Genomic DNA, 18,437 nt, shown 5'->3' on the forward strand with positions numbered 1-18,437 from the left:
ATAAATGGTAGTCAGAATGGGGATCTCAGTCTTTGGCTATTTGTCTGTAAGCTGGTAGGATAGATAATATTGCTCCTGCCAAGATTTCTCTATTCCACAGGAAAAAAAAAAATTCTTTCCTGGTGGGCTGCTGTGATTATTTTATTCTGGGTGTTACCTTTGATGATTTAAGGACAACGCTGGGGTCAGCTGGGCACAGCAGGCTAACAGCTAATAAGCATTTCAAAGGGAGTGATAAATGTTTGTAGAACAGAAAGAAGCCCACAGCCCAACTGAACTGGTGGGAGGTTTAATTCACCTCTAGTAATATTTCAGCACTTCATCATTTGTTCCTTCTACCTCTTACAAGCCTCTCACAGTCCTGGCTTTTTTAAAGGAGCTTTTTGTCTCTGTCACTGACTGTTTCTCACTTCTCTCCATTTTATTTAATCTCCCTCCACCTACCTTTAGTTGCTTTATCTTCTATTCCGCATCCTTTCTTTGTTCGCTACAAATTCCTAACCTGTGAAATGGGGGATTGGACTAGATGACCACCTGTGGCCTGGATTCTAGAAGAGCACTCCTAGGTCTTCCTTATATCAATGCTGGGCTGCCTGTAAAACTTGGTTGCTTTCAGAACTCTTGGATTACTGTGGTTTGTTCTTCTGACCTTCAGATTAAATTCCATCAGAGACAAAAAAGTAACAAATGAAAACCCCCAAGACTGAGACTTTTTCACAGGGCCATGTACATAACTTCAATGGATCAAATACTTCTCATATATATTAGGTAGGATTTGAACAGAGGATTTGGCTCTTTAAACTATACTATTCTGCCTCAGAAAGAGAACAGGGTAAAATTCTTTTTTAAATAGGATTTTTTCCCCCTGTGGGAGGAAAGAGGAAGTCTACAAGGGTAAAGTCAGATAATGCAAACATATCTATATCTGTCTATTTATCCATATTCATATTTATTTACATATATATATATATATATATATATATATATATATATATATATATATATAGCTAGAGTTCCACATTATGTTCTTGTTCATGGGACAATTAAAAAAGAATTCTAAAAGTATGTTTTTATTAGTTTGTTTTGCATTGTTTCTTAAAATCATAATGGATAGAGAGCTTACCCTTCCAAGTCAAGACAATATGGGTTCAAGTTCCACTTCTGACTCACACTGATTACATGAACTGGGCAGGACATTAACCTTCCAGTGTTCTAGGCATCTCTGAGAGTCTAAATTGTAGAAAAATTACTGACCTTTATGGAGAGGTGTTTTTTCATTATGGTTTATCCATGTCAAGTTTCTATCTTCATCATAAAACAAATCTCCATTCTAAATTGATTTTAGCTCCACTTCAAGTCTGCCACACTAATCTCAATAGATCTTCCAAGACTGTCTTGGAACTGTGCTTTCATGATAACAGTTACAGACAGAACTTTAAAAAGAAAGGGGTGATACTCTCTTATATTTTCTGGGTGTAGTTCAAGATATAATTCATTAAAAATGCTGACAGGTTACCTTTTTGGTATCAACAAACAACTTCATGTTTTGGCAGGATCATTGTCATTTAAAATAATTTCCTAATAACAAAGAAATAAAATAATAAAGAAATAATAAAAAATAATAGAGACCCCCTACTCCATCCTACATGAAAATTTCATTACCAGAAGAAATTTCAAGAACAATGCTAATCTTACATTAGATAAAAAGTAAGTGAGAAAAAGGAACAGGGAACACTCACTGTTAGTCAACAAATATTTATTGAGCTTGAGCATTCTTTATATGCAAGCCACTAAGTAACATGGGTCATACAAATGTGAGTCAGATACAGCTGGAGACAACCTGGAACTTGTATTTTAGCAGGGGAAATAAAGCATATATACAAGTACTTATCTTAATCAGAAGGGCATTGTGCCTCTGCTTATAAAATGACTTTATGACCACCTCTGGAAATCCCTCCTTTCCCCATAGATCAAATTTATAAGATCAATAATTTAAGATGATTAAGGGGTCATAGAGGTCATCTAATCTCCTCAATTTTATAGATGAGGAAAATGTAGGCTAGAAATCTTAAGCAACTTGCTTTGGATCCCACAGGTAAAGCATACCACTCCTATGAATCTATTTACCTATTCATTTATTATTATTATATACTTAGCTCATCCAACTGAAAGTCATAGTTGCCTCCACACATTACTCATTGTATTGCCTCTTGCAGTGAATGACATTTAACTTTGAATTATTGCTATTTACATATATCATATCCATTCTAGCCTCCCACATCATTAAATTTTATAGGTCTTGAAAGCAGATGTTTTGTTCTTCCTTCCTTCCTTTTTTCTTCCTTCATTCCTTTCTTCCTTTTTCCTTCCTTCCTTCCTTCTTTTCTTCCTTCCTTCTTCCCTCCCTTTTGTGTTTCACAAAATTTCTGGTACAGAGAGGGAAGGAAGGAAGGAAGGAAGGAAGGAAGGAAGGAAGGAAGGAAGGAAGGAAGGAAGGAAGGAAGGAAGGAAGGAAGGAAAGAATCTTTCTCTGTCTCTGTCTCTGTCTCTGTCTCTCTCTCTCCCCCTCCCCCTCCCTCCTTCCCTACCTCCCTCCCTCCCTCCCCTACTACCTATCATCATTCCCTACCAATAGTAAATGAACAGGAATGCATTTGTATTCAGCAATAGCACTTGACACAGTATCTTACACATAGAATAGCTTTGATATGCATTCAAATGAAGAAAGGTATGAACAAAGTGTCCACTAAAGCTCAAAGGAAGGAGAAATTATTTCTTGCTAGGGATATCAGTAAAGACTTAATAGTTGGAGGCAGGGTACATTCTGAGCATAGAAAATACCATATGTAAAGTTTCAGTGGAAGATAAGAATGGGACAGAAAGGAGTGCAAATTGTGAGTCATTCAACTTTATAATGTGAGGTATGATGAGCACACTATGAGTGAAGGAAGGAAATGAAACAAAGGAAGATAGGACCAGATTGTCTGGGTTCAAAAGTGCTTTGAAAGTTTGAGTTTTATTTGGAAGCAGAACCTTATCTAGGTCTTAGTACACTTCAGGAAATGTTTAAAATCTACATCCCTTGATAACTGAAGTTGATACTCCTTGTGAATTTCTACTGTTTTTGAAACTTTGCTAAGACACATGTAACCTCATTCATCATGAAATGAATCAATTCCATGAAGAATGAAGTTTTATAGCACTAAAATATATATATGTATATATACATATTTGCAAAAAAAATCCAGATTATTTGTAGGTGAGTCAAATTCCCACTCTTTTATACATTACCATTTGTCCCAAGAAACATGGTTTCTCATCTTGGAATTGTTGTTTTGGTGGGATGTAAAAAAGTGTGAGAAGCAGAGGAGGAACAAATGTTCCCAGAAGAGTTTGCCTATATATATATATATGTATTAACTATAAGTGTGGAAGATCATTATTCAAATCTAGTTCATGATACTTATTAGATCTTTGATCATTGCAAGTCACATAAACTGTCTAAACCTCAGTTTTCTCATTTGAAAACTGAGATAAAATGAACTTTAGCATTTAAAAGGATTGTTGGGAAGTTCAACAAGATATTGTGTGTGAGACAATATAAAACTTATACGATCTTTAATAGAACATAACATTTATAAAAATATATAAATCTATAACATTTGAATATTTGACACGCATTCAATAAAAACTTTTTAAAAGCATTAATACTAAAGAAATATGAAATCTCAGAACATTACAATTCATAGTACTGCATAATACTTGTTAGTATACTCTTCTTATTCTTCCCTAGTTATTTCATACAATTGTGTTCCATCTGGACCTAATTTTCTATATTTTTTATTTTTCACATTTTGTAATACACTTTTAGATTCATAGTGGTTATGTAACACTCTGTGCTCCAATATAGTAATACATTTTAATATTCTCTTTTTGTTGGCACATGTAATTTCTGAATATGCTGTGAGATTCATGTAGTATCCTGACTACCTGTTATCCTTTACTCTTGACTATATCTTTTCTCAGTCATATAATTTTCCATATTTTCAATAAAACATCTTGCAAACAATTATAATTGATATTATTCTGTTGTATACTTATTCCCATGAGGCATTTCCCTATTGCCCTAATGGTCAAACACAATTTTGCTTCTACAGACACTGTGTTGTTTGATGATGCAGATTCATATAGCATCCCTGGGAACAGATAGGTGCTGGAAAGATGAGTATTTATTCTAGAAAGCATTTGAAATGATTAAAATACTGTGCAAATTCCCAAATGCAAATAAACCCATTTTCTCCCTACTTTTCAACTCTGACCTTAACTTATTGTCCATTTGAAGTGACTAGGCCAAGATATATGTAGTGATGTACTACCTCATTGAGCTATCTATATACTTTTATGAAAGAAGCTAAGCTATAGGTACTCCTTATCAATTAAACAGGTGATAGAATAGTATTGAATATTTTAAAAGGAACTTAAATATTGTTAACAGAGCCAGAAGAAGACATCTAAGGAATTGAACAATACGTTTATGTAGAATTTGTAGGAGTACAAGGACAAGTGTTACACAGAATGAAAAAATAGGGTTATTGAATTAATTGAATGCATATATATATATATTTGAAATTTTTGTTGTCATTTTTCAGTCATTTTCAGTTATGGCTGATTATTCTTGATCCTATTTGCAGTTTTCTTAGCAAAAATAATGGAGTAATTTGTCACTTTCTTCTCCAGCTCATTTTATAGATGAGGTAAGTGAGGCAAATAAGGTTGTGACTTACTCAAGGTTCACAGAACTAGTTAATATCTGAGGCCAGATTTGAACCAGGAAGGTGAATCTTCCTGACTCCATGCTCAGTGCTCTATCCACTGTGCTACCTGGATGCCGTTTCGAGATGAATCTATTAAAGTACTAAGTATTATAGCCATACCATATACATTTATGTGTACTTTATTCACATATCTGAAGCTCTCATTGTTTCCCCTCATATTCAATCTAGTCCTCTCTGAATCATTGAACAGTTATATGACCATTTCCTTCATGTGTTATATCAGTTCATCTCTGTGCTATCTAGTTTACTAGTTATATCGTGTAATTTTAAAAATGTTTAATTCAAAGTTCCTTGTGATCAGTTCCATAAGTCTCCAGCCTAATGTTTTCTTTTTCCTTTTAAAACTAAATTCTTTACTCAAAGTTCAAAATCTATACACTGTAAGAATTGAAATGAGACTCTGAAAAGGGTGACCATGGAGGGGAAAGAGGGAAGAGATAAGAAAGGGGGGCAGAGGTTGTCTTGATAGCTTTGATTCAATTTAACATTAATCCATATTCAAGCCAAACCTGAATGAAATTGTAGTTTAATAGATGGTGAGAACAGACATATATAGAAAAGTGCAAAGGATATATAAGACTAGGTACTAATGAGTAAAAGGAATTTTAGGATTGAAGTGGAAAATTAGGAAAAATACACACTAGGGAACAAACAAAACTAATTATCCCTTGGTTAATCTTTATGGGCAACATGCAATTCAATACAATAAAACTAATTAAATACCTACTATGTATAAATTATTTCTAGGCTCTGGCAATTACAGGATTAATAAAGGTACATTTCTACCCTCTTGGAACTTGAAGTCCAAAAAAGGAATAAGGACAATATCTGTGTATAAATAATGATAACGAAAAGTAGAATATGACAAATGCAAAGAAGTTATTGGGACAAAATTGCTATGAACAATTTCAGGAAAAAGGTACCATTTTATAGTGCCTATAATTATCAAGGAAGACTGCTTGGAGGAATGAGTAAGCTATTTCAAAAAAATTATTTACTTTTGATTAGATTGATTTTTTTTTGCTTTTATTTTATCAAAGATAATGATTTCCTACCCCTACTTTTTGTTTGTTTACTTTAACTGAGACATAGTAGATTATGCTCCAGCACCTTACTCTTATTCAATGTCTCCCTGTTTTAATTGTGTTTCTTGTAAATAGCATATTGTTGGATTCTGGTTTCTTCCACTCTGAAATCCTTTTCCATTTTCTTGGTGAGTTCTTCCCATTTGCAAGTTGTATTTTGATAAATGAGAGAAATTCTAACAGGTAGCAATCAAGATGAAAGAATGAGAAAAAAATAATCCATGATTACCGAGAAATTATTTAGAGAAAGTTAGGAAAAAAGAGGTAATAGTAGTCAGAGAAGAGGAAATTATCCAGTGTCAAAGGAAATTGTCCAAAGGAAATATGTTCCACTTAAAGCATAAGTGGGGGGGAGGGGGATGGAGGGAATATATATATATATATATATATATATATATATATATATATATATATATATAATTGTGGTTGGTGATTGAAGGGACTCATTAGCAAACTTGGATAGTTCTTCATGCTGAGTAGTTAGTAAAAATGGAGAACCATTAAACCATTAAGAGTTGGTTATTCTGTCTAGGAGTTTGTCGAAATAGGAACGAAAGGCCCATGAGATAGAGGGGATGTTTAATGGAGTAAGACTGCTGAAGAGACAGAAAAATAATCAAATGTAGAAGTAGAGAGATTCATTATAGGAAAGAGGGGAGTGATTTTATCCTCCAAGCCTGGAAAAGACAAATATTTGTTGCTCTGTGTTTGTCTTCCCATTTTCATTATCATTATTTCCATAATTTTGACTGACTAGCAATTATAAATGACCTAGAAAAAAAGGGTTATAATTACTACATTTTAATAGCCAGGGACAAATGCAAGTGTATATATTTATGTGGGTAAGGAACCCAATAAATAAAAACCCCTCATAGGACTGATCAAATTAAAACTATTATCACCACCACTACTATTACTAGTACTTCTACTATCTAGCATTTATAACAAAAAGGACTTTACAAATGCTATCTTGTTTTTTATTTGAAGTAACTGAAAAGTAGGTGGTGTTATTATCTCCTTTTTATAGATGAAGAAACTGAGGCAGAGAGCTTTTCATGACTTGGGTTCTTCACTATCTAATCACCTAAGTTTGGAGGAAAACATTGGAAAGGGTTTGGTACATCAGTTGGATTGTGCAACTCAGCTTGTGGATAGCTCTAAAAACCTGAAAGTACCTTTGACTCAATCATATGTGTTAAATGCATTTGAAAGGATAAATTGAAATGTTTGGGTATTATCAGAATAACTAGTGAACTTTAATAGAGTGAATTTTCACAAAGAAATCAGCAACTATGCTAAAGAAGATTTTGGTAGTTAAGAGTTAAATATTTCTGGATACAATGTTAGAGTACAGGAAAAGGGAACAAATAAATCCAGGAGTGATATGGAGGGAGAGGCAGTTGTATCAGTTGAAGAAAAGTATATTGATATACAATTTTCAAAGTATATAATAAAAATTTATAGACCCCATGTTTTAAACAGCTATGCTAAATAGATTTTGAATGGGCATTGAATAAATATTTAAATAAATGGTTTGTCTTTAATTAGTTTGAGTTTCTCAGCAAGACATCTGTTTAGAGATATTTGACAAAGTGACTTCTATGTCTGATTGGACATTTTATGGGTAGGATTATTAAATATGTGTCTGTAGTGAAGGGCTGATATTGACAATAAACTCATAATTCATATAGTTGTATAGTGATAAAAAATACAAGAGGAAACATCATGCCAAATAATTCTTTCACTTTGGTGTAGGTCTGAACTCTTTTAATTTAAAATTTCCAACTCCAAGAAAAGAACTGGAGCTTATATAGAAAATAGGAATTAAGGGGCTGGGGAAGTTGATGGGGAAATAATTGTTTAGGTCAGTGGTGAAGTAGCCTGAAGGAGTCCTGATTTGACCTAAAGTATGATCAGAAAATCAGAAATGGGAAATATGTTCTTCCCACAATATCATGAGTTTTCCTTCCGGTTTAATCATACTTTATATTCAGTCATTGCAGCCTAGAATTTACTTTCAGAGCAAGTTCTATCGTCATGTCCCAAATTTTCTTCTCAGAGTAGTGATCATCTTCACCTTTCCTTGTTGTTGTTCATTTCTCTCAGTCACGTCAGCATTTGGGGTTTTCTTGACAAAAATACTGGAGTGTTTTGCCATTCCCTTGTCCAGTTCATTTTATTGGTGAGGAACTGAGTCCAACAGAATTAAGTAACTTGCCCAGGGTCACACAGCTGGTAAGTGTCTGAGGCCAGATCTGAACTCAGAAATATGAGTCTTCCTGACTTCAGGTTGGGCACTGTCTGCTGAAGCAGCTAGCTGCCCTATCCTTCTTTAGGTACCCACAACCATTGCTGCAATACATTCTTCTCCCAAACTCCTTTAGGGGAAAAATTGGTGAAAAATATTTAATCTAAAAGTTTGTAGACCATTCACCTAGATATAGATTGCTTCAGGATCATCTTAACAACTGATTTCTAATTAAAGAGAAGTTTGCCATGCAGGAAGAAACTTATTAACATTTTCTGCAGTTAGAAGAAGGAAGGATATTTTGTTTAGCAACTATAGGAGATAGAATTAAAAGTTCCCTTAAATTTTACTAAGAACAACTTAAGTTAAATGTAAGAGGAAAAAACTATTTGACATTAAGACTAAAATAAAAATGCAAATCAGTGCAAGGGTCTACTGAGAGAGGTTCTGACATCTGCAATCCCTGGGAAAGCTTTTGAATAATAATAAGTTTTGAACTTCAATATTTCAAACAATGGGAGACAAAGGAGAGGTTGAGGCAGGAAAACCCTGAGATTCTGAGATTTCATTGTCAATGGATTTTAATTTATTTTTTCAGTGCACTTAGGTTACTGGAAATGTTATGTCCTTTGAGGCATTTAAATTCCAGGAAGGTATTTTGCATTTTACTTTGTCTTGTAGATCTCAGAGGATGAATTATTTGAATTTCTTATTATTTGTGATACTCATTGCTACATCTTATCAGGTCTTTTTTTAGGGTTAGACTTCTTTTGCAACTCCTGTATTTTTTATTTTAACAATATTTATTATATTTAATATTTAATCATTTAATTTAATAATGAAAATATTTAATAATAAAGTAATTATTTAACATAACTCATTTTTTCTTATCTTTAGATTCCCTTATTTCTCTTAAGTCAAGGCCTGTGTTCATTTGCATTAAGCATTTGCTTTTGTCCTCCTCTTTCTACACACATTTAAGTCTCAGCAAATCTATGTAACTTAATACTTAAATTCCATTTTCAAAATGTCACTTATAAAATGAAAATTCAAGTTAAATTAAAATTCTTTAGCATGAGAATTATACTTCTGTGTCCTAGATGCCAATACTGTCTAAAATAAATCTCTTCCCAAGGAAAAATATTTCTTCTTTCCCCCCTCACCCCCAGTGAAGCAATCCCTATAAATAAGAATGGTTTTCTGTTCTTTTAGCAATTCATTAGTTTCCACTTTTTCCCCATTTGCATCTCAGTAGGAGGGCTTAAGAGATACTTAAAACCCTGTAGTGTGCTTATATTTATAATTTTAAAATAAAATTTTCTTTTAAGTAGTATGAAGGGGACTGCATACAGGCAGAGCTTCAAAGCCTCAGCCATTCTAGAGTGTAATAATTTCAGTGAATATACATGAGATCTGACTGAACCTAGTCAGGGTACCTAGAATAAAAGAAGATATAGCACCACTGGGTAAAGGCATAAGGAAGGCTTAATTTTTTAGACATTAAACAAGAACTTATTGTTACTATTTTAACAGGCAGTACTATGCCAAATAGCTTTCTGGCGTAGATCACATATATTCTCTCTTGCCAAGCTAAATATTCTCACAAATTACCATTTATGAGAGAGAGAAAAAAAATGAGATTTTTATTCTGGAAAATAAGATCTTAATGACATTATTATACTTTTCAGAATTTAATGTTTATTGGCAAAATATTCAAACTAGTTTTAGAACTATAGTCTCTCTGGAAAAATTCTGGCATATATTTCCTGCATGTTTTGTACACTGCAACAATTATCCTTTATAGAGCTGCTATTATTTTCATATATGCCTTAGATTAAAGTTAACCACAGAACTAGGAAAAGAAATGTGAAATCTAAATTCCATCTTATTGGAATTAATTTTTGTCTAAGAATTCTCATTCAGGTGAAAAACTACAACAGAATGAAATCATCTCCTAAGCTCCTTAGCTTTCAAGATTATAGTTTTCTTTACCTAACCTTATGTCTTCTTTCAAATTTCTGACTATAAAATATACTTATGTAGCTATCATGAAAATTAGATATCATGATCTAAAGGAGTATTTCCATGATATTATTGTTATTAAACTGAACCAAACAGGAGATTTAGTAAAAATAATGTGGTAAAATTACATATATGTAGACATTTTCAGTTTTAAATCCCAACTTTTCCATATGCACTTAGATGATTATAATCCTCTAATGGAACATGAATATTGTATTTTCAGTATAACATTCTTTGATTTTTGAAATCTATATTTTAATATAGGAATACAAATTAAACATGTTTTGCTGTAGGTAGAGAAATATAAAAGCAGTAATAGAAAAAAAAATAAGCACATTGCTTGAGGCTGGAATTAAAATGGAACTATTATTACCCAGGTAAAGAATAGAATACATGAAAAAGAGAATATATTTTCTTTTCTATTGGGATATGACAACCTATAGGGAGGGAAAAATCAGGCCAGACCCCATATAAGTAAAAAAGGCAAATAGTACATCCTTTCAAAAATAGTAATTATGAAATATTGATTTACCATATAGTTATATAGATTAAACATGGCCCCTTGCTTTCATGGGAAGACTAAGGGATGTAATTTGTACATAGGTTATACTTCAATGACCATTTTACTTCATTGGTGTGGATACTCCCTTTACTTATAACAGATCACTCATTCATTTTTTTTTTAATCTTTACCTTCTACTATGCTTTGTTTCCAAGACAGCTGAGCTATAAGGATTAAGCAACTGTGGTTAAGTGACTTGTCCAGGCTAGTAAGTGTCTGAAGTCAAATTTGAACTCAGGTTCTTCCATTTCCAGGAGTGGCTCTCTTACACTGAGTTCCCTAGTTACCCTTTATCCAGTCATTATCTTTTCATGAGGTCTTCACAGAGGCTTCAATTTGTATTCAGAATTCATTCTTTCTCAAGAGGTAGATAGCACTGGGTATAGTTTTTATTTTAATTTATGTTTTACATGTCAATACAATTTTAATAGTTGTTTTCTGACTTTTTCCATCTGTTCTCTCACTACCTTTTGCCACCCCCTTCCCCAAGTCAAAAAAGAACTATGGCACTGTTTGTACATGTGTTATAAAATACATATTTATATGTTCATTGTATTGTGAAAAAAGATCCATCACTTATACTAGAGAAAAAATTTTTGTAGGAAATGAAGTGCAAAACGGGATGCCTCAATTTGCATTCTAATTCCATCAGTTCCTTCCATGGTAGAGAATATCCTTTTCCACCATGAGTCCTTGGGGTTGTCCTGAATTCTTGTTTTGCTGATGATTGCTCATTTATACACTCTTTGCATTATATAGTATTGCTTTTACTGTGTGCAACATTCTCTTGGCTGTGCTCACTTCACTTTGCATCATTTCATTAAAAAGCTTTTCAACTTTTTGGTGATGATCCTGTTTGTTATTTTAGTGGGCATGCCTGCAGTCCCCCACCTTTGGTCACTAGAAAGCCAGAGGGACTCAGTGCAGCTGCCCCCTCCCCTTCTCTATGCCCCTGAGGACATTCCTCACTTCACCCACTCCTCTGCCCAGCAGCCTAATGGAAGCACTTCTTCCCTCCCCTGTCTAGGTAAAGGGGGGATTGAAGGAGCTGGACAAGATGTGAAAGTCTGGGGGGAGGAGCAATTTTCCAGACATTGGCAAAAGAAAACTGTATATTTGATAGTATTTTGTTGTTCTTTGTCTGTTCTTGTCAACTGAGAGTTATGAGAACATGTAATGCACTATATTTCTTTGAATTCCTATAGTAATAAATAAGTACTATTTAGGCCAGAATATAAGCCATGTTCCTTAAATGTAAAACATTTAAATAAAAATGCATGTGTGTATAAAGATACATATTATATTCAAAAATAGCAAGGTTATGATATTAAATATGTACTGTGCATATATATTTTTATATTTTTATATTGAAAGATATATTTTAGTCAAGTTTTCTCTATCTTTGACATTTTCCAAGTCATTAAAAAACTCTGCCTGTGATCAGTACTAATAATATAATTATAGGCTGTGCTCAGGTTTAGAAAAGGAAAAAGAAAGAAGTGATGTAAATTCAGATAGAGTAGGTCCATATTGATAGATTTGATTTTTAAATTTTTTTCATGCTACCCAGCATCATTTTTACATGCAATTGAGAAAATAAAATCATAAAAATTTTAACTATTTCTGTAGATTACCATTCTTATCTATATGATATTCCTTTCAGGGCCATCCATTCCTTTTTAGCTTTTAGCCTTTATGACTCGTGTCTCTATTTTGCCTTTAAATCATCACAGGGATTTTACCTCTTCTTCTACTTCCTTGGCACTGTGTTGATACTAGTACAATATTTGGACTGTCCATCAGTTATCCTTACTATAAATATTTCACAAATTTATCTTCCATTAATTTATCCATCTGAAAATAGCCTTTATTATCTTGGACAAACTTTACTTAGTCACGTGACTGCATTCTCTATCCATTGTCCTTTATGTGATGTTATACATGCATATATAAATACATTTGTCATATTAAAAAAGATGTGATCATCAAAATTGTTTTGCTATATTGAATGGAGTTTGAAAATTCACATGGAAGGAAAATTTCTTATTGCTAACATATATTTCTACACACACACACATTTCATGCTTTTAATAAGATTTATAAACTCTTTAATTTTCTTTGCCTTTGTTACCTCATTTTGGAGACTTTCCAATTGTTTATGCCTCTTTAGAATTATGTAATAATGACATTGTATTCATATATTCATCACTTTATTTTGGTTGCTATATATTAGATTCTGTTATTTAAGAGAAAAACAGAAATAAGTTATCTCTTTCTTTAGGCAATTTCCAGTGAAGTCAGAAATCCTGCTGAATTGTATTTTGAAGGATAGCTTTTCAACTGTAACACATAAAAAGGAGAGATATGCAATTTTGTGGGTGGTAAAGACAGTTCTTTGATTAAAACATATTGTTTATGTTTAATTAAATATCTAGGTCATACACAAAGCATATTACTAATATATTTATATACCAAAAGAGGAACAGTAAGGAGTTAATAAAAACATTGAAATATAGTCTTAATTTCATGTATTCACGAATGTGGGCTCACCATTTTTTATCAAAAATAGCTTTGATTTTCCCTTCTTGATCTGCATGCCCCCCATATTTTCATTTTTATCTTTACTCTTTTTCTTTTCTTACTGGTACTAGATCAGTACATAGGTATATTTCTTTTTAAGTTACTACAGCTTAGGGGATATTAAATTCCTTTTATTCTATCTGGAATACTGTTGCCAATAACTTTTCCAAAGTACTTTTTTAATTATCATCTCAAAACCCTGCAGATACCCCCACTGCTTACCTAATAAAGTCTAAATTTCATTTAGCTTTCAAAGCTCTACATAATTTTTCTTTCTCTATATAACTAACCTTATATTGGTTTAAAGAATTTGAAATTTTGAAATTTTTTCCATTTGAAAACATATATTTATTAAGCAACTCACATGTAATTCACTGTGCTGTGCATTTTGGACAATAAGACCTAAAACATGAAAAAACAAAGAAACAAAAAAATGGTCCTTGATTTCAATGAGTTTGTATCTGGGAGATATGAGTGACTGAAAGGCACTGAGTGAGAAGGAAGCATCAGTTTAAGATGAGAGAAAGAGTCCAAGAGAAAGAAACAAGGTTATAATCAGAGGATAGGATTTCAGAGTTTAAGCTTATGGAGATGGCATAGTTATGAGTGATACTGAGTTGTAAGATCCTTCAGGTCTATCACTTCAATGAAAATTTTGCATTTAGAATCTGTACCAGCTCATTTAATATTTGATCAATCATTGACTGGTGTTATTTTCTTCCCTTTTTTTGTATATGACTTTTCTTGTTTTCACATATATATGGTTTTCTTGGCAAAGATAATCCTTCACATATATATATATATATATATATAATATATATATATAAAACTTTTTTCCTCAACTAATTCAATATTTCTTTGAAATTTTCATTTAGATTTCTTAATATCTAACATATTTGACTGGAGTCTTAAAAGTTGTAGGACTAAGAATTTTAAAAGGCTGCTGAACAGGGAGGCCAAAAGAATTAAGGGGCTACCAGTGTTCATACCAAAGTCAACAGGTATGAGAAGAGAGGATGGGGTAGAAAGGAAAACAATGATTTAGGGATTACACTGGAATTAGTAGGCAGGGGTGCAGAATGCAAACATTACTGCAACAAGGATCTAGATAAGGTGATATAGATGGGTCAGATGAAGCTCAATGAAGAGACTTCAGAATGATTATGACCAGGTCAAGGGCTGGTTTCAATATGCAGTAACAAAGGAGGAGACAGTCTTGTTTTGCATTTGCAAACCTATAGAACACTTTTATTGCTTCCAAGTGTTCCAGTGAGTTCAAATTTCAATAAAAGCTAATATCAAACATCAATATCTTCAAAAGAGGAATAGATGTCTGAAAATTATGGAACAAATACAATCACAAGAGAATCAAAACTTCAGTTAACCCAAATGACAATGGAAAGATATATAACATGAATGAATAATTAAACTCTTGTGTGCTGTAAACCATAAAGATTTCATATAAACATTCATCAAGGACATATATGCCAGAAAAAATCATGGGGCTGTTTTTATAGTCAGTTAGGCATGAGAGGTAAAGGCTCAAGTCTGCAATCAAATTCATAAGATTATCACTAAAGAAAGTAGTCTTCCACTACTTTGGATAGATCATTTATAGAGCATTTTTACATAAAGAAGTCAAGAAAGAATCATAGAAGAAGTGATAAGGTGAACAGATTTCCATTTATATGTATCCCATACTAATGAGATGATGAATGCACTCATTTAGACACTAAATAAGATAATGACTTGACCACTTAAACTAATGCATAAACCATTACAAAAAGATTAATATTATTTTTCAGAATAATACCTTTGAGAGGTCATAGACATTCAAATGATTCTTCTATTGCTCAAAAGTTTTCAAACTTTTAATTTCTATTTTATCTTATTTCATATGTCTTTTTTTATTTTCTCAGCCCTTTCCCTTTCCCAATTTGACAATTAAAAAAAAAAACAAAGTACACCTTCATATAAAATATGTAGAGTTGAGCAATTCAGATTTACTCTGTCCAAATCCAAATATGTATATCTCATTCTGAATTTTAGTCCATTAGGGCTTGACTAAAGGTGGCTAACAGACTTTATTAATCATGGGTACTTTTGAATCATTGTTTCTCATTTAATTGATCAGAGTTCAAATTTTAAATATATATTTTTAAATATATATATATATATATATATATATATATATATACATATATATATGTTAGTCTTACTTTCTGATAGTTTCTCTCTAAAACTTCCCTGGACTTCCAGCTTTAGTTCCTTCCTAAGAAACCCTATTGGCCCCTGGTCCTACTCTATGTCAATACAAGATATAGTTTGTGTTTCTTTAGATGACAGACTCAATAGTGCAGAGGAGAGAGGAAGGAAAAGAAAGAAAAATCTCAGAACTAGGGATGCCTATTATAAAGACTTTAAAATATTAACCCTGATTTTTTTGTGACTAATCAATTATCTGTTAAGGCAGTTCTAAAAGAGAAGCTGCAGAAATAATCTGTGCAAGGTGGTATTAGAAAAGGTACATTGCCTGTCAAAGGTACTGATATGATGGATGGTAAACTGCTTTGGGTTAATTTTGTGTATGTTTGTTTAAATAACCATCTCAGTGCCTTAAAGTCACCAATATCATTCTGTCCTTTCAAAAATGGCTTATAAAATGAAGAAATCTGCTTTCTAGTTGTGGTCAAGCTACCCTGTTATAAGGGGGGTGGGGTTTCATGATTTTTGGTTAAAATGAAAAAGCTTTTGATTTTGTGGATGAGGATTAAACTCAGCCTGTATGCCTTTGAGTCTGTCTACCATTAAAGTCATTAAAGCTTTAATTTGGTTTGAAATTGTGAAAATGATAAGGTGGAAAGAAATCAAAAGATGAAGAATCTAGGTGTAAATAAGAGTTGATTCATGCATTTTAAGATATGTCTCAAACGTTTCCACAAAACTCTTTGAAGATATCTGCAAAAATCTTCCCAGAGACCTTCTGAATTCCATGTTCTTTGTGAATTACATTCCTTACCTTCTATCTTATTGCAGTAATAATACTTAAACTGAAAGTTATATGTGCACTACCTATTTCACAATATTGTTGTGACGATCAAATGACTTAATATGTGCATTTTGCAAGCCTTAGAGAAAGTTTTATTATCTACATCTTACAGATAAGAAAACAGGCTAAAAGGAAGGTGAGTGATTTGCCAAGTCAACATGTTAGCAAATGGTAAAATCAATATTTGAACCCAGATCATTGCATAAGCCCAGAGTTCTTTCCATTATATGATGCTACATTAGTAAAATGAGGCAGGGATTATGAAGAATCTTATTTACTGTGTTCTGATCATATATACTAGTAAATGGAATCTGATCATCTTTGGTGCTGACCTGCTTGATTTATGTACATGTTAGGAAGTTGGATGCTTTATAGAGGTATGTAATTTACATAATTATAATATCTTACATACATATAACATTTGTGTTCAAAGAAATTAATCAGAAACTAGACAGGGCAGGTATTATGCCATTTTGCAGACTGAGATAAAAGAACTTTAATTATCTTGCCCACAGTCACAATACTAGAAGGTTCCAAAGCCTGGGAATAGAATTGAGGTATTCTGATACCTAGTTTACTTTCTATGGTAACAAACATTTTATTTGATTCAACTTGGTGTTTATGGAGATTTATATAAATCATGGGGCATCAGGTCCTTGATCAGGGCTCTACTATACTTTGACTTATATTAACCTCTTAGATCCTAATCCAGTACATTATATGTTGGGCTGAAAAGACTGTCAATAGGCTGGCTCTTTCAGTATCTGGTGATTATCTAGTAGATCAGTACTTCAATACTTTGCTGTTGTCGTTATCTAGTAGATCAGTACTTCAGTACTTTGCTGTTGTCATTTGAGTGTTATGATGTTATCATAATGTCATAGAAAATATCTTCACATTATTTTGGTGCTTTTGTCAAGATGACCTCCCTTCTTGTTTTCAGCTCTTATATTTACAGAATTCCAAAAATGTCACTTCCTCTAATTCAGAATATTTCTGAATTAATATTAATTCCCCCTAAAACACAATCTATAACTCAGTTCTTTGTTTATCATTACCACATAAATGAACTTGGCCTTTGATTTATAACTATAATACCATTTATTTGGTTAAACATTTATTTCATGTATATGCTTAATATATGTTCTTAAAATAATTTTTCTATTGTTCTAAGATGTGAAAAACAACTTGTTTATTTAGTACAATGTGAATACTTCATAGAATCATAAATCATATGATGGTATTAAAAATTAAAGTGAGAATGGTCTTTACCATATTTTTAGTTAAACCTGATTTTACTTATGAAGAAACTGAAGTCAAGGTTGAAAGAGTGACTTATGGAAGATCTTCTAAATATAAAATAGCAGAACCAGAATTCAAACTCAGGTCTTCTGACTGAATCTAGGGACTGTATCCCCACACTATCTTTCTATATGTGCCAAATGATAGCTTACTTAATAATGTATTTAGTAATAAATGATGCAAAGAAAGCAATTTACATACATCTGTATTAGATGTCTCAAATGATGAGAATCTTCTTATTCTTCAACAGGTCATTGCCTTAGTAATGGATATGTTTACAGATGTGGATATCTTCAAAGAAATAGTGGAAGCATCAACCAGAGGGATTTCTGTATATATTCTCCTTGATGACTCCAACTTCAGTCATTTTTTAAAAATGACAGAAAAGCAAGGATGTCAAGTTCAGAGACTCAGGGTAAGGAAACCAGTTTTTATAGTGTGTATATCATATCAACTTAGTAATCTCTGTGTAGTGTTAATATTCAGTTGAAATGTAAAATTTTATCTAATACTGGTGGAGTATTTAATTCCACCCAGGCACCATGTTTATCTTTTTTTCAGAAGATAACTGAAATTTTACTTGGACTGAAGTTTACATGTTAGCTTCAATATTGAAAATTTCAAGATATAATGCATTTCTGTCAGTATTTAGCACTATGACTGATAGATAAACACATGATAAATTCTTAATGATTGGTTGACAAATTAAAGTTGTGTCTCTGTAACAACAAACATATTAGTTGGTCATCAATTC

General features: G+C 32.4%; 1 protein-coding gene across 2 annotated transcripts in view; it reads left to right on the top strand.

The window, feature by feature from the left end:
• FAM83B (family with sequence similarity 83 member B) overlaps positions 1-18,437 on the top strand; it is a 116,970-nt gene that overhangs the window by 82,238 nt on the left and 16,295 nt on the right. For both annotated transcript variants that reach the window (XM_007484124.2, XM_007484123.3), the window contains exon 3: positions 17,934-18,098. In XM_007484124.2, coding sequence (XP_007484186.1) covers positions 17,934-18,098 — 165 coding nt within the window. The remainder of the gene's footprint in view (positions 1-17,933; positions 18,099-18,437) is intronic.

Source organism: Monodelphis domestica, chromosome 2 (genome assembly GCF_027887165.1).
Source record: "Monodelphis domestica isolate mMonDom1 chromosome 2, mMonDom1.pri, whole genome shotgun sequence".
NCBI lineage: Eukaryota > Metazoa > Chordata > Mammalia > Didelphimorphia > Didelphidae > Monodelphis > Monodelphis domestica.